Source organism: Nannospalax galili, unplaced genomic scaffold (genome assembly GCF_000622305.1).
Source record: "Nannospalax galili isolate Female #2095 unplaced genomic scaffold, S.galili_v1.0 scaffold307, whole genome shotgun sequence".
Classification (NCBI taxonomy): Eukaryota; Metazoa; Chordata; class Mammalia; order Rodentia; family Spalacidae; genus Nannospalax; species Nannospalax galili.
Window position 1 is genome coordinate 23,514 of NW_008359625.1, and position 23,338 is coordinate 46,851.

The 23,338-nt window shown below is 42.6% G+C and overlaps 1 protein-coding gene and 1 pseudogene across 1 annotated transcript in view; both read left to right on the forward strand.

Moving 5' to 3' along the window:
• The first annotated feature begins 2,981 nt into the window (after window positions 1-2,981).
• LOC103726123 lies at window positions 2,982-13,922 on the forward strand (annotated as a pseudogene).
• Window positions 13,923-14,328: 406 nt separating this feature from the next.
• The window catches only part of LOC103726124 (aldose reductase-related protein 1-like), a 30,416-nt gene continuing 21,406 nt past the window's right edge, over window positions 14,329-23,338 (forward strand). The window contains 3 exon segments of the mRNA XM_029558844.1: window positions 14,329-14,398; window positions 15,698-15,753; window positions 23,073-23,183. Coding sequence (XP_029414704.1) covers window positions 14,329-14,398; window positions 15,698-15,753; window positions 23,073-23,183 — 237 coding nt within the window.

The following is a 23,338-nucleotide window of genomic DNA, read 5'->3' on the forward strand; positions in this document are numbered from 1 at the left end:
TGCTCAGTTGCCTGGGTCCCGCTCCTGCCTGTTTGTAACAGTTGGAGGGATGTAAATTTCCACCTCTCTACCCTCATGACCAGCTATGGTGATAGTGGTTCCAGGTTTAGGCCACAAGGATAGAAGCTGGCTGGGATCTTCTCCAGATAACCATACCTTTCTGATATAACCTTTGTCTAGTGATGGCTTAAAATTAAAGTTTCCCCCAAGTGTATATTGGTCTTCTTGGGATGTTGGGTTAATTTCTATGGTGATGAAGACAGCTCCTAGAGCATAATAACAGCAGATTATGTAGCCAGTCAGCAGTGTCAGTAGTTCACGATTTGTCTTCCATAGTAGATTGATAGAGATATTTCATTGACGTTTGCAGTCTGCAAGTATGTTCTCCAGAGGTTGAGCAAAAGCTAAGCAGGGTTGGGTATTTGATATTTTATTGTCCTGAAGCCTTGCTTCACAGGGCCAGGTATCCAAATGCAGATTCCAATGGCCTTTTTGTTTGGCGTTTACAGGTGGCTTTTTACCCACAGACGGTTAAGGCAATATTCTCACTAGTGAATGCACATTCCTGGATGCCTGGGAGGTAGGTTTCAGCTTCTCCATATCTCATTGTCCACTGGGAAATTTCTGGAACCTTCTGGTCTCATCAGTGCTAAATTCTCTTGCCTAGTAAAGTCCTTCCTCATTCACCCTGGCAGTAGATGAGGAATTTTGTACACTAAAATCACCAGAGAGTGTTGAGCATCCAATACCCATGATGCATTAGGGGAAATTGGGGGAAATCCGCAACGAATTCAGGGAGTGGATCCTGGACATCCTTTTGTTTTTGTTGTTAATTTTGTTTACTTTTTAATTTTATGTGTATGAGTGTTATGCCTATATGTATGTAAGTGCACCCATGTTGTGCAGTGCCTGTGGATACCAGAAGAGGATCTCGAATCCCCTGGAACTGTAGCTATAGACAGTTGTTAGCTGCCATGAGGGTGCTGGGATTTGAACCTGGGTCTTCTGCAAGAGTAGCCAACTCTCTTAACCACTAAGCCATTCTCCAGCCCTGGCACCATTTCTTTGAGAGCTTACAGAATATTCCAAGTGCGGCCAAAGCTGAGAAACAGTAGGCAAAGCATCCCCTGTGCACACCCTGCATGTCCCGGCCTCTCAGTCTTTGCTCCTGCCTTCTTCCCACATCTTTCATTATTTTCCCTCTTTTCTTCATGTTATTTTTCTGGGCCCAATTTAAACTCTACTCTTAATGTCTCCCCTGGGGTCCCTGATTCTTACACTATGCCAAATGAGTTAAACTAGCTGAGGGGCACTCTAGCATTAACTGGACTGTGAGAATCTCAAACAAGAAGTAAATTGTATATATTTATATTCTGGCAACTTCTGCACAGGAACTAACAATAAATGAATAATAAATGTGTGTTGAATTTGTGACTACCACTATCAGGTATGGGCAATTAACTCTGAGCAAGTTTAGAAACAGCACACTGTAGGCAAAAAATAATAAAACCATAGATCTTTGGGGTTGATGCAGTTTTGGCATGCAGTCAGTGGGACAGATTTTAACCCCTCTCCAGTCCCAGGCTGGGTGCTCCCAACAGGGCCCGCATATCTGTATTCCATTCCTTACTGCACACCAAACTGTGGTTGGCAGAGGAGAGAGGAATTAGAAGCCAAAATAGCAGGTGACATGATGGTACAGGGCTATAATCACAGCTGTGCTGGAGGCTGGCGCAGGAGGATCACAATTCAAGGCCTGCCTGGGCTGCAGAGTAAAAGACTATCATCCTGTGTTGATTAGAGAGACCCCATCTGAAAATTGAAAAATGAAAAGGGTAGTCTGGGGCTAGGAATGTACCTGAATGATAAAATGCCTGTCTAGCATATGAGAGACAATAGATTCAATCCCCAGTATCACAAGACAAAAAAAAAAAAAAAAAAAAAAAAAAAGAAAAAAACTGGGGACAGGGAGAAGGGCTGAAACCACTCTATGGGCACCACTGTCTGGACTGAAATTTCCTTCCACCACAGTTAACCTTGCCATAGGTGATTCATTGCATCTAACTCAGGACTCATACAAATCCTCCTACAAACATCAAAATGATATTCTTTACTATGACAGGGCATGGAGGACCTGGTGGACGATGGATTATTGAAAGCCCTGGGCATCTCCAACTTCAACCACTTCCAGATTGAAAGGCTCTTGAATAAGTCTGGACTGAAACATAAACCAGTGACCAATCAGGTAAATTCTGTTTCACAAAGAGGTCCTGCTGTGACTGCTTGAACATTTGGAAGCTAGTTCAATGCTGTCTACTGAATCTCATTCAGGGATCAGTGTTCAGGATGCTTAGGGAGGTGGGGGACAGATCTCCTGGTCTGGTATGTAGTGCATCCATCAATGGGCTGTGTTTGGATTTTGCTTGGTGATCTTTTCCTATATGTAAGACTCCCTCTGAGCCACTCAAAAAAGCAGCCTGACTTCCCTAGTGATGGAGTTGTTTTCTCTTGCAGATCGAGTGTCACCCATACCTCACCCAGGACAAACTGATCCAGTACTGTCACTCCAAGGGCATCGGCATCACGGCCTACAGCCCCCTGGGCTCTCCAGACAGACCTCAGTGAGCCTTCAGTGTGGCAGTGCTTCCTTGATTACTCTTAAAAAGTGTCATAATTGGTTAATATTAGACTAAATTTCCAAAGCACTGGGAAAATATATCTATGGCAAGTGGTTGGCCACCTGAGTGAGTGGTCGGGATAACAGTGTTAAAATTTTATTTAAGGTAACACGACTGATCCTCTGAGAATGCGTCACCTCTGCCATCAGTGGTGGGGCAGACTTTTCAAACCGCCAAAGCTCCAGAGCCTATGGCTGAGCCCATGGGAGAGACACAAAATCATCTGCCTCCCAGATGGGGGAGGCTGTGATGCTCAGCCTTTGCACGGTCATGGGAGTGATGCTCATTGGCATGCAGTAGCCAATGATTATTCACTCCAGCCATCTTTCTGTCCTTATTGCCAAGCCAGATGACCCTGTAGTACTGGAGAGTCCCAAGAACAAGGAGATCATGGCAAAGTGCAAGAAAACCTCAGCCCAGGTACAATATGTGTTTTCCCCTTTATCTGTTCTACTAGTCTTGTGTTTTGTTCTGTGTTGTCTTTTTTGATCCCTTGGAGAGAAGGAAATGGGAAATGTAAGTCTTTTGAGATCTCCTGGAAATAGAGTCAGCACTGGTGTAAAAAGGACCATCTTGCCCATCAGCTTCGTGTCCAGCTCTTAAGCCCCACCATGGATCATGGCTTTGTGTTCAGGTGTCAACTGTACAGGGCTCAGGTTATGAACATAGGCTACCTCCTCATTCTTATCTGGGGAAATCATGGTGTTGCTTCCAGAGTCAACAGACATATGAGGACGACTGGAAATATTTCTAATAGCTGAGTGCTTAGATAATATTAGCAGTTGTAGCTAAAGCCACGGGGAGCTACTTAGATCATCTTCTTTTTAATAGATGGAAGGGTTCCTGTAGATAAGTGGACACGTCTTCCCTTCTTTCTGCACAGATTCTGATTCAGTTTCACATCCAGAGGAATGTGGTGATGATCCCCAAGTCTGTGACACCCTCACACATACGTAAGAACTTTCAGGTAAGAATCTGACTTTTCAGCTGATAGCCTTCAGTGGAGTAGATGATGGGGTGGGAGGAAAAACCTGGTCCTGTATTTCTCATCCCATCCCTTCATTGCCAGTGTGTCCTCCCTACTTCCTACCATTTTATCAACTCTTAGACCAGGGAGCTGAGCCACAACTGAGCTGAGATAAATTACCAATGGGTCAAGGGTGAGCTGGGGGCAGACACCAGGGAAGCCACATCAGGTCTGAGCACCACTGTGCCATATACCACTAAGAAGACCCTGGTTTATTCCTAAGCATTTTGATCATGGCTAACTGTACACTGTCTTGTTCTCCACATCCACCTTTTCACAGGAGAGCTATGGATTGAACTTGAAGAAATATCCTTCCGGCATGCCTGCCAACGATCACAGTCATTGCATGCACTGAGCATACCTACAAGTCCAATCTTCCTCCTTTTGGAGTGCCAAACCTTAAAAATAATTGTCATAATTTATAGAATAAATTGGATGCAGTGTTGACATAATGGGAGAAACGCCTAGAACCTCAGATCCCACTAGCACTTTCCTTGCCAACGAAGTTTTTGGAACTCTTGCTTTCTAAGTCTTTGACTTCCAATTGAGTGATAAGGAGATGGCCATTTTCAGCTTTAACAGAAACTGGAGGGCCTGTGGTTTTTCTGTGTAAGTGGCTAGGTGGAGTAGGTGATTGATGCGAAGCTTTTGCAAGGAATGGAAGCAACTGTGATAACTTTTGTCTTCAAGTACTCCTTTCTGGAGGTTGTGAAAAAGTAAAATTTGAGTCTTGTGAGGAATCATTAGAAGGAAAGACGTTGTTTGCTGCTCATTTACTAAATTTTGCACATAGAGCTAAATTTTGAGGAAGACATGGCATTCCTCTGTTGGAGACAGAAGTTCTCATCCACTCACTCATTCACAATGACTTATTTGCAATGTGCTATGTGTCAGCCATGCTCTAAATATTTGGGGGTATCACACTGTACAAACTTCCTGTTCCCACAGTCTTATTCTAGAGAAGAATAACTGAAGTAAGTTAAAGTACACATGTCAGAGTAACAAATCCATAGAGAAAAACAGAGTAGTGTAAAAAGCATAGGAACTGTGGGTCTTGGTGGAGCTGATGCTTCTGTGTGATGATCCGGGTAGTTTTGCTGATAAAGTGACACATAAATGAAGGAAGTGAAGGATGACCCATGTAATATTATAGAATAGCATTCTTGGCCATGAGAGCAGCAGGTGCAAAGCCCCAAGGTGTATTGTGGGGAGCGGTTAGAACACTCAAGTAAGGACAGTGAAGCCTCTGGAGTGAGGGCTACTGTAAGAAGAAATGAAGTCTGACACAACCATAGGCTAAGGGCACACAGGTGGTGTAGACCACGGAGGAACTTGGATTTTAGCTCTCAAGCAGCTGAGAAGCCATGAGAGGATTCTGAGCAGAGGATGGCATGAGTTGACATGTCTCAAAAGAGCCACACTGACTTCTTCATTGGAAGACGCAGGGAGCCTACTAGAATAATTTGGGGAAAAAGCTGACCCTCATTGGACCTGGGTCATGTTGGTGGAGGAAATGAGGAAGACTAGATTCTGGATAAATGGGAAAACAGAGCCTACTGGATTTTCCAACACAATAACACTGCAATGATCTCTGTTTGCTTGGTTTGGTTTTTTGTTTGAGCAATTCGAGACCAGAATTGCCATTTAGGAGAAGTCAGAAGTTTGGTTCGAGACATGTCTGTGATGCTTGTTGGACTTCTAATGGGATTGTCACATGGAGTTGGACATATCAGTGCAGGTCATGGATTGATGGGCTCAAAAGTAAACCTAGATAGATTCTAATCCAGACTCTATCAGTTATTTATCAGCTATGAGGCCTTGGATAGATTTAGTAACTTCACCAAGTCACTGTCTTTATATCCTAAGTAGGGATGATAATGCTAATTATAGCACACATCCATTGAATGCCAGTTTAGATGTAGAGGGATTCTAAGCTCTTGGCCTGCATTGCTATCATGTTTATTATGACAATCAATCTGCCAGTTTCAATATTATTTCTCCTTTCATAATGATTTGAGAATGAATAGATAGTTTTTGTGAGGCCCTTAACATGTGTCAGGTTTCTAATGATCCATCATTCTGTCAGTTTTCTAGTGACCTGGCTACTGCTTATTGGAAGGCCCTCCTTCCTCAAATACTTGATCATAATTTAAAGGAAAGTCCTGTTTTATGCCCCATCTCCACCGCTCTTGTTCACATGGTCTTGTGATGGAAGAGGCTGAGAGAGCACAAAGACGTTTGACCGTACCACACAAGAACGCCTATTAGATGGTATTTGTTGCTTCTGTTGACTACTTTCTTCCTCATACTTGTTGCTGCAGTGCAAATCATGTACAGGAGTTCCCTTTCCATGTGGAATTCTGAAGATGCATCACCTGATAAGATTGCCTGGCAGACTCCCTCTCACTGATGTGCAACTCACTCCTCATGAAGCCTTTTCAGCCAAGTCTGTTTGACATCTGACTCCACCAGTCTTGATACAGGCCACAGCCATGAAAAGCTCTATTTAGATCCTCATGTTCAACCAGAAGCAGCCTGTCACAGGGACATGTGACTCCAAGAAGGAAACAATTGTTTTCACTAATATTTACTTCCTTTTTAAAAAATTTATTGAATTTTTGTATATTTCATACAGACTATTTTAATCATCTTTAATACCTCCTCCCCCATTGTGTTTCCACTAATTTAATCTCACCAAATGTTTGTTACAAACCAGGAACTCTGGCAACACTGAAGACACAAAGATAAAATAATAAAAATGATAATAGTAAACAAAGCATCCAAAGCAGTTGGAAGTATGTTTTGAATGAGTAAACTCACTGAGTCCGACTCTTATTCACATTTCACAGGGTGGAAACAGAGGCATGGGGAGAGAAGAAATTATTCAAGGCCCCCAGGTAGTAAGCGGCTATACCTGAGTTTCAAAAGAAAGTGCTCTCAGTGAGAGCTCATGGCAATTTGTCGCCCTCTTTCTCCCAAGTGCTCTCCTGGCCCCTTCCTCCTCTTTTCTCTGTGACTTTCTCAACACTGCTATGCTCTCCAATCTTGCCTTTAATGTGCCATCATGCTGAAGTTTCAGTGCTGCTGGTAGCAGAGCTATGAAATCCACAGTTTCCACTGTTCATTGAGAGTAAACGTGGCATCCCTGGGGATAGGGTGAGAAACGGGGGTATGGACATGAAAAATACTACTGCCATTAACCTAAGACATGCCCTGTTTCCATAGCATTTCTTCTTAGGAAATATTTCAATTATCTAGAAGTGTGCAGAGAAGAACATAATGAACATCTGACCACACATCTTCCAGATTCAACAATGCAAATATTTTGTCACATTGCTCCAAATGCTGTGTGTGTGTGTGTGTGTGTGTGTGTCTGTGTGTGTGTGTCTGTGTGTCTTGCCTGCATGTATGTAATTGCACCAGTGTCATACAGTGCTGCAGAGGTCAGAGGGAGGCATCAGATTCCTCTGTAACTGGAATTACAGATGGTTGTTAGCCACCATGTGGTTGCTGGGAATTGAATCCGGGTCCTCTGCAAGAGTAGTCAGTGCTGTTAACCACTGAGCTATCTCTCCAGCCCCTCCAAATGCTTTTTTACAAATGAAATTCTTTCAAGAACTAAGTCCTATACAGTATAGTGGAGGGCTGCTCTGCCTCCCCACTCCCCTTTCCCCACAGTCAATGTTCATTGCGGATTGTTGAGTCTCCTCATCCTCTGCTGCCCACAGGCATAGTTGCTCTCAGATAAATTTCCAGTCCTGCCTTCCCCCAGTGTGCATAAAGGTGGGAGGTGGTTAGATACCCACAATTCTAGGTTTCCTAGTCAGATGGCTTCCTCTGGGATTGCTTAGTAGGAGCTTCTGTTAAGCGGTTGAAGGGCTGGAGGAAGGGGAAATCAGGTGTGTTTCTGTCTTCTAGATTGGTATTTCCAGTAGAAGTAATATTTCCTATAGAGTTCCAGTTCTTCCTTGAAGCCCCCAACTTGATTCTGTCTCTTTCTAGGTGTGTGATTAGGACATACCACATCTTCATATGTCCTGTATCACGAGGGTATTACTCTCTTCTTGCTGCTGTTAAACCTTAGAATTCCTCATCTTTTCCTGTTTGATATGCCAGCTCTTCCATCAAGGTATCTGAAGAGTGCTCCTCCTTGCTGAGGCTCTGGGGTTTCCTTCTTTGACTTGTCCTGACTTCTAGTGCTTGCTGGACATCCCTGGGACTCCTTGCTTTGTAGTTCCCAGTCATTCACCTCTCCCTATGCCTTCCTGACTTATAGGGACAACAGTCTTTAGACTTGTGACCACTCTGCCCACCATACTTTATCTTAATGTAACTAACTTCATCCTCAAGGAGCCCTTCTTCAAATAAGATCATAATCTGAGGTCTGAACAGACATGGACTTTTGGGCAACACTATTCAAATAGTGCCTGAAACATTGCCTTTATTTTGATGCTCAGCATTTCTGAGAATATGTTTGTGAACTTTCTTGAAAATTATAATAAAAGTGTATATTTATTTGTTACTTAAGTAGCTATAATATCACTTCTTGGCACCATCTGAAACCATAGTCAAGCCCATGTTTTCCAGTAGCCTGTTTGTTTCTATATTTATTCATTCTCTTGGCTCCTGGGACTTTAAAGAGTGGATCCAAGATGAGCATTGTTCAATGTTGGCAGCTCCCCAGCACCATGACTTTGCATTTATGCCCTGTGTGCTTTGATGCGTAATTTGGGTCTTTTGGAATTGCTATCTCTGTGAAAGAAATGATATTCTCTAATACGACTGGAGGAGTACACTAAACCTCTGTTCATCTGACATAAACATTTTGTTTTTCAGATAGAGGTCCAAATGATAGCCTTCTTAGGTTCCCTAGCTGTGCTTTGTTCAAGTGTAGATGTGGTTGACAGAGTTCTATGACTCTAATGACCTTTATCATTGCACAGCATTCCTTTGCATGTAGACAGAACCTGTGAATATAAGATTAGATTCACGCAATATTATGGTGGATGGTAAGAAATATTAGCAGGTGCAATTAGTGTTCCAAATCAGTTGACTTTAATGTATGAGAAGCACTAGGGAAGGTGTGACCTTCTCACATGACTCCATGCTTGTGTTACTTCTGTTTATGAGACAATCCCCTATGTTCAGTTTGATACAGATCAAGGAATATGCAAAAGGAAACTTTTTAAAAGTTCTACATCCTGCCTGGCGTGGTGGCACATGCCTTCAATCCTAGCACTCAGGAGGCAGAGGCAGGTGAATCTCTGTGAGATCGAGGCTAACCTGGTCTACATAGTGAGTTCCAGGCCAGCTGGGGCTGCAGGGAGACTCTGTCTCAAAAAGACAAAACAAACAACAACAACAAAGTTCTACATCCCAACACATCAGTAATCTGAAAGTAGCACATGTTTATAGGCTGTTTATCTTCAGAATTGAGATAAAAACACTTGTTATGGTATGAAGAGATGGCTCAGAGGTTAAGCACATTGGCTGCTCTCGCAATGTTATACCCAATGCAAGGCACAGAGAAATGCCACACTGTGATGGAGCACCTTTAGACTGATCATAGCTACACCGTAATACAAACAAGCCCCAGCAAAACCCCGTAGTTAAAGCTAGAGGGAGTTAACTCAAAATGTGGGGATGGAAAAGTTTGACCCAGCTGCACCAAGGTATGGGTTTGAGAACAGGTTGGCATTTTCAACACCTGGTTCCTCCTGCCAACAACAGATTTATGACTTCTGTACTTCCCGTTTGGCTTAGCTTAGGAACTTAACTTTTTTACCCCTGGATATGGCTCTTCTGTATAAAAGCTTACCCTAAGAACAGCTCAGGGCTGCACTTGGGACCTGAATTCCCAGTGTAATCACTGGCAGCTATAAAGGCTTTTTGACAATTTTCTGTGTTTGAGTGGTCTTCTCTGGTTAAATACCTCACAGCAACACACTGATGTTTAAGAGTCCATTTATTAGCCAATGGTCAAGAGTAGGTTATTGCCGAAAGAACCCTTCACCCAGAGGAGAAGCAGATTAGGGAGTATAAAACTTAAAATCACAATTAAATTGTGCCAAGAGGGGCAAAGTCAATAACCATGGTTACATCATACCAGTGGCAGGTCAGTTAACAAAAATTTTCTAAGTTTCAGTTAGGAAAAAGGTTTCTGAGAATTGCAGAAACAATGGCTCCCTAGAACTGCAGGTATAGCTGGAAGAGAACTTCTGCCTGGCTGGATACAAGTTTCCCAGTATCATAGAAAGGATGCGCGCTCTGAAACTGCAGGTTCAGCCTTCATGGGGCCATTCTGCTTGGGTGGGTGTGGTTAGTGGAAGCAGGGGAAGTGGCTGGGCAGAAACACACGATGAAGCAAGAGTCAGCTAGAATAAAATGGAGTCCATTTGAGCATTTCACTTAACTCCAGTTCCAGGGGACCTGACATCCTCTTCTGGCCCCTGTGAGCATTGTACATACAGGTGTACTTACATACATACAGTTAAAACTCTGATACATACAAAATAAAGATAAATAAATTTTAGAAATTTTTAAAAAGTGTCAATTTTGTTCAGTGTTTCCTCTGTTCTAGCAAGAACAACATTTATTTGTAGGTACAAGATCCAAAATATGAGTTCTATAGTGTGTGATTCTACATATAAGTTAAATTTTATTTATTTTTAAACCTTGCTTTGTACAACAATAAAAGCATACTAATGATTAAACAAGTCAAATTTTCTTCATTTAAAATGGTATTGAAGAGACAACAAAAACTACAATAACAACATGAGAGACCACAGCAAAATGGAGAAAGCTTTATGCTTCAATACCCTTGTTTTGTTTTTGAGACAGTTTCCCAGTAGCCTCAGATAGCCTGGAACTCACTATGCAGACCAGGCTGACCTCAGTCTCAGAGATCCCCCTGCCTCTGCCTCCTGAGTGCTGGGATTAAAGGAGTGTGCCACCATGCCTGGTATCATTTAAAAGCATGGTGGGTAGAAGGCTTGGTGACTGCAAGGTATATTTACTTGACACTTTACATAAGCTGGAATAAACATCAATGATTCAAGTAAAATAATTGGAGATTGTTTTCATGGAAATTAAATGGGGGTGGAGCAAAATCCCAAATAATTCTTGGTGTAGACTTTGAAAATGAAAAGAAAAACAACATAGGAAGGGAATTGCTCACAATCGCCACTACATTAGATGCATTTCTAGGTCGATAATTTCCTTTATCATATCTCTGACTATAGCCAGTGTTCTTGCTTATTTTAAAGATAATGCGATATATTTTGTGAATATCTAATGCATAATACCACCATGCCTGGTACTTTAATACCTTTAATGCACTGTTTTTAGCTCTGCTGCTTTGACAAGGCCTTGCATTTTCATTTTCCACATGATTATTTATATTATGTAGCCAGCCTCAAGCCATTAAAATGAAAAGATCACAACTATTAAAAAGTAAAAAAATTAGAATAAACCCTTTCAAAATAGACAAGAATTAGTATTAACTCTTGAGTTTTAATAGATTGGTATAGAAATACATAAATATTTGTGTAACTATAGATATATGGACTATTTTTTTATTAAAAGAAACTACAGTGTTTGGGGGCTAACGCAGGAGGATTTCTATGATTTTGAGGCAATTTTGGAGTATGTAGTAAGTTCTAGGCCACTTGAGGCCACAGTGTGAGCCCTTATCTCAAAAAAAAAAAAAAATTAAAGGAGAGAGGGAGGGCTGTGAGGAGGAGGAGCAGGAAGAGTAAAGAAGACGAGAAACTAGAGTTACACGAGCAAATCACTGCTCTCATGCGGAAGGCTGAGAAAGATGACCTTGAACACTTTTTAAACCGGGAAGTAAGGGAGCACTCAGGAAACCATGGGGCCCTACTAAAGGACACAGAAGCCGGCTTACATAGAGCAACAAGTTAATAATGGCATTAGTGGACAAAAATCCTTCTGAAAATGGAATTGGTGAAAACAGTGAAATGAAAAATTGAGAAAAGAAAACCTTTCCTCAAGCATATTGTCACCTAACCTAAGAAGAGATGACAGGGTCGGAAAGGCACCTTCTTGGCAGTCATGGTAACGATGATCCCCTCAGTGAAACAGTGGATGTTTATGAAATGGCAAAACTAACTCCAAACGTTCTAGCTGACTTTTGCTTTACCCTGTTGTGTCCCGAGGGACACATTATGAAGAGGAAGTGGAGGAAGATGATGCTGAAGAAGAGGAGGGGGGGAGGGGAGGGGGAGGGAGGAGAGAAGGGCGGAGAAGGAGCAGGAAGAAGGCGAGGAGGAGGAAGAAGAGGAAGAGGAGGAGGAAGAAGGGAGGGAGGAGGAGGGGGGAGGAGGAAGAGGGGGGAGGGAGGAGGAGGGGGAGGAGGAGGAGGAAGAGGAAGCAGAAGTGGAAGCAGCAAATGAAAAAAAAGCACCTGGAAAAGAAAAGAAGGAAATGACCAAACACAAAGAGGCTCCTGAAATCTAGGAACAGATGGTGGAAGGTTAAGAACCAGCAACACCTTTCAACCTGCTTATGAGAAGCCTAAATCCTAGCAAATAATGTTGCTGAATTAAAAGGTGCCATTGGTGAACTTTTAGCTAAAAATGATCTTGCTGCTGTGATGTTAGAACCAGTACAAATGAGAAATTAAGTTGTATGGGTTTTGAGCCTGCTGAAAACCTACTTTAAAAAGCCTTGGGGTCTGGAGAGATGGCTCTGTAGTTAAAAGCATTGGCTGCTCTTGCAGAGGACCAATAGTTTGATTCTTAGCACCCACATGGCAACTAACAACCATTCGTAACTCCAGTTCCAGGGGATCTGTCACCCTCTTCTGGTCTCTGCACTCATTGCATGCATGAGTGTCCTTAAAAATATGCAGGTAAAACACTCATACACATGAGAAATAAATAAGTAAATTTTAAAGCCTTGGAACTCAATGATTTAAAAGTGTTAGGCAATGAAACTAAACTCTAAAAATCAAAAGGAAGAGACACTAAGAAAGTCTGACCACTTTTGGTCAAAATCCTCTCCTTCAGTGTCACTCAAGATGAATTAAAAAGTGTTTGGAAACTGGATGTGGTGGCACATGCCTTTAATCCCAGAACTTGAGCCCAGCCTAGTCTACATAGCAAGTTTCAGGCCAGCTGGGGCTACAGAGAGACAACAATAACAACAATAACAACAACAACAACAACAAAAACAACAACAACAACAAAGTGCTTGAAGATACCACAGAGATTAGATGGGAAAGGTAGAGGAGCTGCTTACACTGAATTTAAGACAAAAGCTAATATAGAGAAAAATCTTTGAAGAAAATTGGGGGGCAGAAATTGATGGGCTACCCATTTCACTCCACTCCATTGAAGAGAAAAGTCAAAGCAAGAGATATCTAGAAAGGACAGCACTTGAACTGGTGACTCAAAAAATTTGGTTTTAGGTAACTACCTACGGTCTCAAGCCAGGGGTGGTGGCGCAAGTCTTTAGCCCCAGCACTTGGGAGGCAGAAGCAGGTGTATCTCTGTGAGTTCAAGGACAGCCTGGTCTATATAGTGAGTTCCATGCCAGCTGGGCTACAGGGAGACCCTGCTTGAAAAAAAAAAAAAAAAAGAAGAAGAAAGAAACTCTTCAGGTAATATTTGAAGGCAACTTTTATCAAGAGCTCCAGAACCCAAATGGCAAACCTAAAGAGTATTTGTTCACAGAATTTGCCTCATTTTAGGATGCTAAAGAAGCATTAAAGTCTTGTGATAAAGTTGGAAATTAAGGGCATGACAAGGCTAGACCCAGGGGATTACCTAACACAAGAAGCCAGTCATCTAAAACTCTGTCAAGGATCTGTCTGAGGGTACCACTGAAGAGACCCTGAAAGAATCATTTGAGGGCTCTGTTCACGCAACAATAGTCACTGATCGAAAACTGGGTCCTCTAAAGGATTTCATTTTGCAGGTTTTATAGTTAGAAAGATGCCAAAGCGGCCAAGGATGCCCTGGATGATGATGAAATTGATAGAAACAAAGTTACCTTGGGCTGGGTCAAGCCCAAGCCTGAGGGTGATTTCAGTGGCCTTGGGGGAGGCAGAGGATGCTTTGGTGACTGAGACGGGCAGAAGAGGAAGAGGTAGATTTGGTGGCAGAGCCCAGGGAGGCTTTGAAGGTCAAGGAGGCTTCCTAGGAGGCAGAGGAGGAAACTTCAAGCCACAAGGGAAAAAGACAAAATTTGAATAATTTCTTCTGCCTCTTCTGTCTTTCCTTACTCTTTGTGAAAGGTCTTTGGGGTGTTTACTGTTACCTGTTTAATGACAGCCTTCTCGGACATCCCAGGAGAGCATATAATCCTATGGTCTTTTGGAATCCATATAGGACATTTTAAGAGAGGTACCCTGTACTCTGCTAGCAGGTTTTGACTGAATGTTCCTAGAAACTTTATAAAAGATGAGTGACAGAGCTAATCCTTATACGTAAGTTTTGAATTTATATTGTTTCATCCCATGCACAAAACCATTTTTTTTCCTACAAAGTTTGCTGTTGTTGTTGCTGTTTGTGCTGGGGGTTGTGAAACAATGTTTTATCATGATTTTTACTTCAGTGACATTAGGACAAATTAACAGTCCTAAACTCGGTGTCTAACGAAATGAAAAGAAAAGCCTTCAGGGTCATTGGGCAGGAAATGCGTCAAAGCAGAGGGAACAGCATCATCACAGGTAGGCATGGATGGTCGCGGGCAATGTACCTGAGAGCACCGTCACTACCCATTGCCTGGACGTAGCTACTTCAGTGGTTCTCATTTGATGGGGCTCAAGTTCCTGTCCTCAGTCACTGATCTCCTCAGTCTCATGACCTTGTTTCTCTCTCTCTCTCTCTCTCTCCTCTCTCTCTCTCTCTCTCTCTCTCTCAGATAGACGCATATTCTTTTCTAAAATATTTATCGAGCTTTTGTAATTTCATTCAACAGCTCCTAATCAAATTTAGACCCCCCTCCCCGGTTCACACCTCTCCATCCCCCCACTGGACCTCATGTATTTCACTGTACACGTTAAGTCCCATCTATTCAAGCATTTGTACCCAGATGTCTTTCAGTTTAAATTCGTTCACTGGAATCTAGTCAGCCCATCTGGAGATTGTATGTAAGGCATACTCTCCCTCATCCAGCACCAATCAATCCCTCAATATTCTTAGTCTAGAGCTGGCCCACCACCCATTTCTCTCCTCCCCTCTGGGCCCCTGTTTAATTGAATTGGCATGGGTCCTGTGCCAGCATTGCTACAAGTTCACATATGCAAGCTTCCAGTGGTCTAAAAGCCTCTGCTTCCCTGTGTTCATGAATTGGCCCTGGTTCTTACAGTCTTTCTGGTCCCTCTTCCACAATGGCCCCTCAGCTGTGGGTGGGTGAGTACCATCCATGGGACTCTGCAGTCTCTTGTACTTTAAAACCAGGCCAGTTGTGGCTTTCTGTGTGCACCACACTGTTTTATAAGGGAGCTTTATGCGTAAGAATCGGGGGATGCATTAGTTTTCTCATTGCCCCTTGTTCCGCTGTGTTCCATGAGCCTTAGTTGTAGAGGTTCACTTGTGCTTGTGTTATCTAGTACTTGGCATCTCTCAGACATATATTCTCTGTGTCTGACCAGTTGTGGGATTCTGTAGTATCCTCCATCTGTTTGCAAAAAGAAGCTTCTTTGATGAGTGGTATATGTTATGCTTGTCTGTAGATATAAAAATTTATATGGTAAGAAATTTCATTTGTCTAGAGATATGAGAGAGATACAGTTTTCTCTAGGATCTATGTCCTCTCCTGCCGTGTACATTTGGCTGAGTTTATAGTGCCACCCATAATTTCACACTCATTGAGAGGGCTTTAAGTCCAATGAGATAGCTGTTGATTGCCTCCCAGATAAACAGTGCCACTAGCACACCAATAGAGGTAGTTTGCCATGCCGGTCATTATGGTTATTAGGGTTTATGACTGGGTTGGACCACTGATTGTTTTTCTCCCTTGGCAGTTTGCATTTTACCATCTAGCATCATGATAGCTAAACTTTGTGTAGAAGGCCTCCAGGTCAGTTCCTGCTCCTTTTCTCCAAGTCCTCTATCCAAACTATATCCTGTCTTCAGCAGTGGGGTCTTATCTAGCAGTTCTGGGAGATAACCTAAAGGTTTGGCAATAGCCTGTGTTATTCCTGGAGTCTCCTGGACCACTCTCACCAAGCACTCAAAGGGGGGTCTCTTCTGTCTCACATTCTTATTTTTTCTTGTTTGGTAGACAGGGGTCTTACTGTTGCCCCCAGGCTAGTTTCAAACTCCTGGCTCAAGCCCTCTATGAACCTATCTACCCATCACCCCTGTCCAAGTGCCAGGACTATAAGCACATGCACTATAACCTGTTTTCATCTCTCTTTTCTTTTGTTACTTTGAGCCAGGTCTTACTGCTTGGGCTGACTGGCCTGTAATTCTCGATGTAGACTCAACTGGTCTTGAAGTTTCAGAGATCTTTCTGCTTTTTCCCTTCAGTACTGCTACTAAAGTATATGGTACCATCTCCAGCATGCCCAGCTTTTAAAAAATTACTTTCATATGTATGAGTCTTTTGCCTTCATGTATGTAAGTGCCCCACATGTGTGTAGTGCCCAGATACCTGAAGAGAGGGTTGGATCCTCTGGTACTGGTGTTACAGACAGGTGTGAGCTGCCACATGGGTGCTGGGAACCAAATCAGGGTCCTCTGCAAGAACAGCCAGTTCTTAATTGCTGAGTCACGTCTCCAGCTCTCAAGCCCAGCTTCTTACTATTTATTTCCTTTATTTCCATTGTCTTCCCTTTCACACTTGAGGCTCCATTTCAAATATCAACACTTTGCCTAACTTGGACATCAGACTGTGTTGCCACCTAGTGGCCCTTGCTTACCTTGCATATCCATGAGGTCTAGACTAAAGAGGTAAATGAATGTAAGGGTTGTATATGTAAGCATATAAGCATTAAAAGTGAAGTGCTGGGCCTGGTGCTGCAGGCCTGTAATCCTAGCTACTCAGGAAGCTGAGGCAGACAGATCACAAGTTCAGGGCCTGTCTGAGCTAAAGGGTGCTTTCCAGGGTATCCCTGGGAGCTTAGTGAGACCTTGTCTCAAAATATAAAGTAAAATGAGGGCTGTGAACACAGGGCAATAGTAGATCATGGGCTCAGCATGCGCAAGGCCCTATGTTTAATCTCCATCACTGCAAGAAAAGAATAAAAAGATCTAAAATTTACCACGAAGGTAAAGAAAAACTATTGGGCAGAAGGTATATAGAATAATAGAAATTAAGCCACGCAAGGTGGCACACACCTTTGATCCCAGCACTTGGGAGGCAGAGGCAGGCGGATCTCTGTGAGATGGAGGCCAACTGGGTCTACACAGCAAATTTCAGGCCAGCTGGGGCTATAGAGAGACTGTGTCTCAAAAAAAAAAGAGTAAAGAATAATAAAAGTTTGTGATCTAAAAGAATTTCGAAGTTAGCTTGATGACAGAGCAGCATTAATTCAGAATATTATCATGCAATTGTGTAGATTTGGTAATGTCACCAAGTCATTGTCTTTATAAACTAAGTAGGGATGGTGATACTAATTACAACACACACCCATTGAATACTAGTTTAGGATGTAGTAGGGATCTTAAGCATTTGCCTATATTACTATCTGTTTAATACAGCAACAAGTCAATATTAATGAAAAAGAATGAGCTAGATATTATGTGTACTGGGTCTTCATGGCCACTATAGTTAAAAACCTCTGTCTGAGCCAGGCGTGGTGGCGTACAACTTTAGTCCCAGACTTGGGAGGCAGAGTCAGGCGGATCACTGAGTTCAAGGCCAGCCTGGTCTACATAGTGAATTCAGGTCAACTGGGACTGCAGGGAGACCCTGCCTCAAAAAAAAAAAGACAAAAAAAAAAAAAGCAACCCTCTGTCTGAAATCCCAAACCATATCATCCTAGTACTGCAAAATATTTCAGAACAATGGTACAATTTGCCCAATCCCCATTTGGTTCATGATTTCAGTTGGTAAATGCCTGCTCTTTGTTTCCCCTTCCATGTGTAGATTCTGATGTAGGAAGCACTTGTTTTTAAGTAATTCTGGGAGGTTATCATAAGTCAAGAACCATACAGATGGCAGTTTGAGTAAATGAGAACCTTCTCTAAGAAGTAAAGGTAAGAGAGATGGTTTCAGCAGTATTGGCAGAAAGAAGTACATGGAAAGGAAGGGTAGATGGGAGCCTTGGAAGATCACCACCTTAGTGGCCAGAGGAGGGGTGAGAAGCCTGGCTTTGAGGAGGAGGAGAAGGGCCCACATAGCCTGGAGCTATACCGGTACCCAGGCTTCATAGACACCTCCCACATCTTCTAGTCATTCCTGCTGAGATCAGAGAGCTGAACCAAAAAATGCATGAAACTCTAACTGGTGACTGAACAGAGCACATCCCTTGTTGAAGTAGGTAGAAGCAATAAATGGGCTTCCCACACCACCCATGCTGCTGACACCTGCTGTTTGGCCAGGAGCTCTTGAGAACAGACTGACCACCAGAACAGTGCCTACTAGTGGCAGAGCTTGCTCTGAACCACAGAGTCAAGGAAGCTGTAGGGCTGAGATACCATGCCACCCTCCCTTGTGAGTTAGCCTTAGAACAAAGCCCCTAGACCCTCTGGTAGCCTCCCATTTCCTTTGAAAAACTAAGGCTGAAAGCAGAGCTTCCCCATTCTTCTTGCTTGTGGGAACCACACCAGGAAGACTCTCAGCAAACTTGGTGACATTGTATAACCCTGAGTTCTGACACCTACAGTTAGCAGCTGTCATTTGGGTGGTCAAGGAATTCACCCCAAACACACATATATTTTCACCTTAAGATTAAATTGGATTTTTTGTTCTTCAGAACTAACTGAATAGATTAGGGTAATCAAATTGGTAGACAAAGGGCAAAATCAGGGAGAGGGAGGGTAGGCAGGAAGAAGTCCACATGATTTTTTCATAGAACGACAAGGACAGAAAAAGCACCAAGAAATTATGGAGAGCTGCTTCTTTTTAGCCCTACTCTTCCTCTGGCAGGGCAGAACCCGGGCAGCTTTGTGGTAAACAACGGTTACAGCTGCCACACTTAGAAGTCCCCAACAGGGAGGCTGGAGAGATGGCTCCGTGGTTAAGAGCATTGTGGTGGTTTGAATGAGAATGTCCCCCATAGGTGCCCAAGTATTTGAGCATTTTGTCCCTAGTTGGTGCTGCTGTCTGGGGAGGTCTTAGAAGGTGTGGCCATGCTGGAGGAAGCACATCACTGCAGGCTGCCTTACAGAGACCTTAAGCCTTGCCAGATCTCCAGCTGTGCTCTGCTTCCAGTGCCTGCTTGAAGATGTGAGAGCTTAGCTTTTGCTCCTACTCCAGCCACCTCTACCACCATGCCTCCCCACCATGATGGACTCTTGCCCATTTGGAACCATATGCTAAATAAACTTCCTTTATAAGTTCCTTTGGTCATGGTGTTTCTATCACAGCAACAGAAAAGTAATGAATATAAGCATGTACTGCTTTTCTAGGACCTGAGTTCAAGTCCCAGCACCCACGTCAAACAGCTCACACTGGTCTGTAACTCCAGCTCTGTGTTCCTGTGCACAAACCCAGACACACACACATATACACATAATTAAAGAATAATAATAAACATATTTTTAAAATAGAGAAGTCCCCAACAGAATGAGTATCAGGGAAACTAGCAGTATGATCAACATGCCATTTTTCACATTCTATCAACAGTCACCAGAAAGTGTACTTCCCATTAGCAGCCGAACTTGGAGTCTACGGTGTAAATTCATTTCACAACTTAATAAGTAAAGGTAAATTCTAAACTATAAAGAATAGCCCCTGAAAAACAACCCTTTTCATAGCAGTACCCCACTGAAAACAGTCAAAGTGGTTGATATTTTACTTCAGAGCTCATAAATAAGTTTGCAACACAAACTAACAAACCTGAGATTCACTTCATCCTGTGCTATGCACCCTATGTCTGTTCTGAATTCTAAGACACTAATATGCCCACTTAAAACAGGTATATTTTCTTCATGAAAATTATGTGCGTCTCTGTTTTCTTTTAATGAATTTTTTGCTGAAAAGTGGCACCATGGGTCTTTGTTAACATTACTTGTCTTCCCTAATTTATAGGCATTCTTGCCCATAAAAATAAAAATTGCAGATAACATTATTGCTCAACTGTAACACTTTTTTTTTCTTTTTGTCTTTTTGGAGACAGGGTTTACCTGGAGCTCCAACTGGTCTGGAACTCACTGTGTTCCAGGCTGGCCTTGAACTCATGGAAATCTGCCTGCCTCTGCCTCCCGAGTGCTGGGATTAAAAGAAGGCACCACCGTACCTAGCAGAAAATAAATTTCTTTAAATTTATTTTTATTTTATGTGTACAAGTGTTATGACTACATGTATGTAAGCGGAAGACAGAAGAGGTCATTGGATCCCCGGGAACTGGAGTTTTGGACAGTTGGTAGCTGCCACGTGGGTGCTGGGAATCAAACCCTGGTCTTCTGCAAGAACAGCCAGTGCTCTTAACTGCTGAGCCATCTTTCCAGCCCTGGAAAATAAATTTAAGTACTTGAAATTGTGGAAGACAGATTTACTATAAGAAAAGAAGATACTAGATTTTTTAAAAACTTGTTTTTATTGAATTTTTGAGTATTTCATACAGAACATCTCAAACAATCTTAATCATCTTTATACCCCTATCCCCACCAGCACCCTCCCATAACCTCCCCACTGGAACCCCCACTGTGTCAAGTCAGTGTTCCCAGACGTCCCTCAATACAAGTCCATCCACTGAGGTCTAGTTAATCTATCTAGAGTCTCTCGTTTTAGGAAGATCAGTTCTTCCTCACCTAGCAGTAATCAGTTGCCAATATTTCTTCAGCTAAGATTGGGGTCTGCTGTTCATTTCCCCAGTTCTGTGCAGAATTTTTGTCTGCCTGAGTTTGCATGGGACTTGTGTATGCTGACACCATTGCCATAGAATCATATGAGCAGGTTCCCAGGAGCTTGTGGGACTCTGTTTCCCTGTGGTCAGGCACCTCCTCCCCTGGCTCTTACAATCTTTCCACCCTCTCTTCTGCAATGGTCCCTGAGCCCTGGGTGGGTGAAGTTTAATATAGGAGTCCTATTCAAGGACCAGCATTCTGCAGACTCAATCTCTGTTTTGGCCATTTGTGACCTTTTGTGTTCCTGATTCTCTGTTGTATAAGGAATCTTCATTAATGAGAATTGAGAGATTCATTAGTTGTTATCTTCTTTATGCCTGTTCTATGTTCTGTGCGCCTTAGGTGTAGAGGTTGCATTGTAGATGTGTCACTTGGGTCTGGGAAATTCAGAGACAAATGTTCTTAGTTACTGAGCCATGTCTTCAGCCCTAGGATATTCTTTTTAACTTCTAATCTTACCATATTCCATTTGTAAAAAAATATTCACCAGATAAATTTCTAACAGAACTAGTAGCATCAAACTGTTGATATATGTATTACATTTTAAAAAATATTTTATTTATTATTTTTATTTTATGTGTATGAGTGTATTGCCTGTGTGTATGTGAGTGCACCCGTGTTGTGCAATGCTGCGGAGGTCAGAAGAGGGCTTTGGATTCCCCTGGAACTGGGGTTAAGGACGGTTCATAGCCACCATATGGATGCTGGGAATCAAACTCGGGTCCTCTGCAAGAGCAGTCAGTGCTCTTAACTGCTGAGCCATCGCTCCAGCCCCTGTATTAAATTTTTTTTTAAAAAACAGGGGCTTCCAGGCAGGGTGGCACATGCCGGCCTGGTCTACACAGCGAGTTCCAGGCCCACTGGGGCTACAGGGATACAGTGTCTCAAAAAGGCCCAAACAAAAATAATAATAATCATAAAAATAAAAGAAATAAAAACTGGGGTTGGAGAGATGGCTCAGTGGGTAGAAGTGCTTATTGTGCAAATGTGAGGACTTGAGCTTGAATCTCCAGAACTCATGCAAAGCTGGGTATATCTGTCATCCCAACTCCCCAAAAGTGAGATGGGAGGTGGAGATAACAGAATCCCTGCAAGTTTGAGAGCCAGCTAGCCTTGCCTAGCCAACTGTGAACAGAAAGACCCTGTCTCAGGGGAAGGGGAGCACTGACACTAGGGTCTGTCAACCTCTGCACATGCACCTATACTAACTCATCCACATACTCCCAGAAAAGTTTATTTTAAAACTGACAATCTTCCAAAATTTTCCATCAGATTTATGTTCTCATTCTCCTCATAAACACTGGGAAAACACTTTTAATTCCTATCGTACAGTCTGTAAGATATGCTATAATTTAAATTTCCTCTAGTGTTGGACATTTTTATGACTTTCAAATTTTTACTCTAATATCTAACACTCCTGGAATAAGCTATTACCATGGCCCAAATTTCTATTTACTTAAAGATGAAAAACTCAAGTCCTCCATGAAATACTTTACAAAAAACGTCTTACAGGATAATACAATTTCCAGTCTCACTATACGAAGGGATATATTATTACTTTTCCAGCTCTACAGACCCAAGACAGGTTAACTTCTTTGTGCCTCGATTTCCTTATCTTTAAAATTAGGATATTACAGGGAAATCTGAATTTTAAATCAGCTTTCTTTTCATTCTTTGAATACTTCTTTATGCTATAGGGGTTTTTGTTGTTGTAAAAACCAACAAACATAAAAAAGGAAAAATGGTGGGGCTTGGAGAGATGGTTCAGCAGCTAAGAGCATTGCTGCTCCTGCAGAGAACCCAGGTTCAGTTCCCAGCACCCAGACAGCTAGTAGTCTGTAACTCCAGTTCCAGGGGATCCAACATCCTCTTCTAGCCTTCACAGGCACTATACCTATATACATGAGGGTAAAATATTCATACACCTAAAATAAAAATAAAAATTGAAAATAAATAAAATGGCAAAGAATCCAAGGCTTATTTTAAGTTTTATGAAAGAAGAGTTTATAGGTTAATAAAAAATTGTCCTGAATGGGAGCAGTTACTTGATAGTAACTGTCCTGAATGTGTCTCAAGCCACTGGCTTGAGTGTGACATCCAAAATGTGTCACTGCTTCTCGGGAGAGCTTAGGACAGGCGCAACGGACAGAAGAGATTCTCACACATGACTGTTTGATTGCATTATGTGTTTACTAGGTCAAAGCATAACAAACACACATCAATACAAACACTCAAAGGGAAACCCGGTCCTCTAGCAGTTAAGAGTCCCAAAGTCTCTTGGAGTACCTTCCAGAGGTTAAGCCTTCAGGCACTCCGTGTGGAGAGGTTCTCTAGTCCGCCGTGATCGGTGCACTCTCCCGGCTGAGGAGCTGTCTCTTGCAGGTTCTGATCACGTCTGGTCGTGGCAGACTCCCGTCAGTCTCTGGCTCTCAGGCTGAGGTCCTCGATCAGGTCTCAGGTGAGGCTCAGGTCTGGTCTCTGGCAGAGCTTCAGGTAGCGGTCTCAGGTTTTGGGCAATGTGCCGGGATGAGGCCCACGGATTCAGACTCTCGTGTGGCCAAGCATCAAAAGAATCATTTTAGCTACCAGATTTTATGTATTTCTTTTCTGGCTGAAGTCCTTCTGACTTATGTCAGTAACTTCAGTGT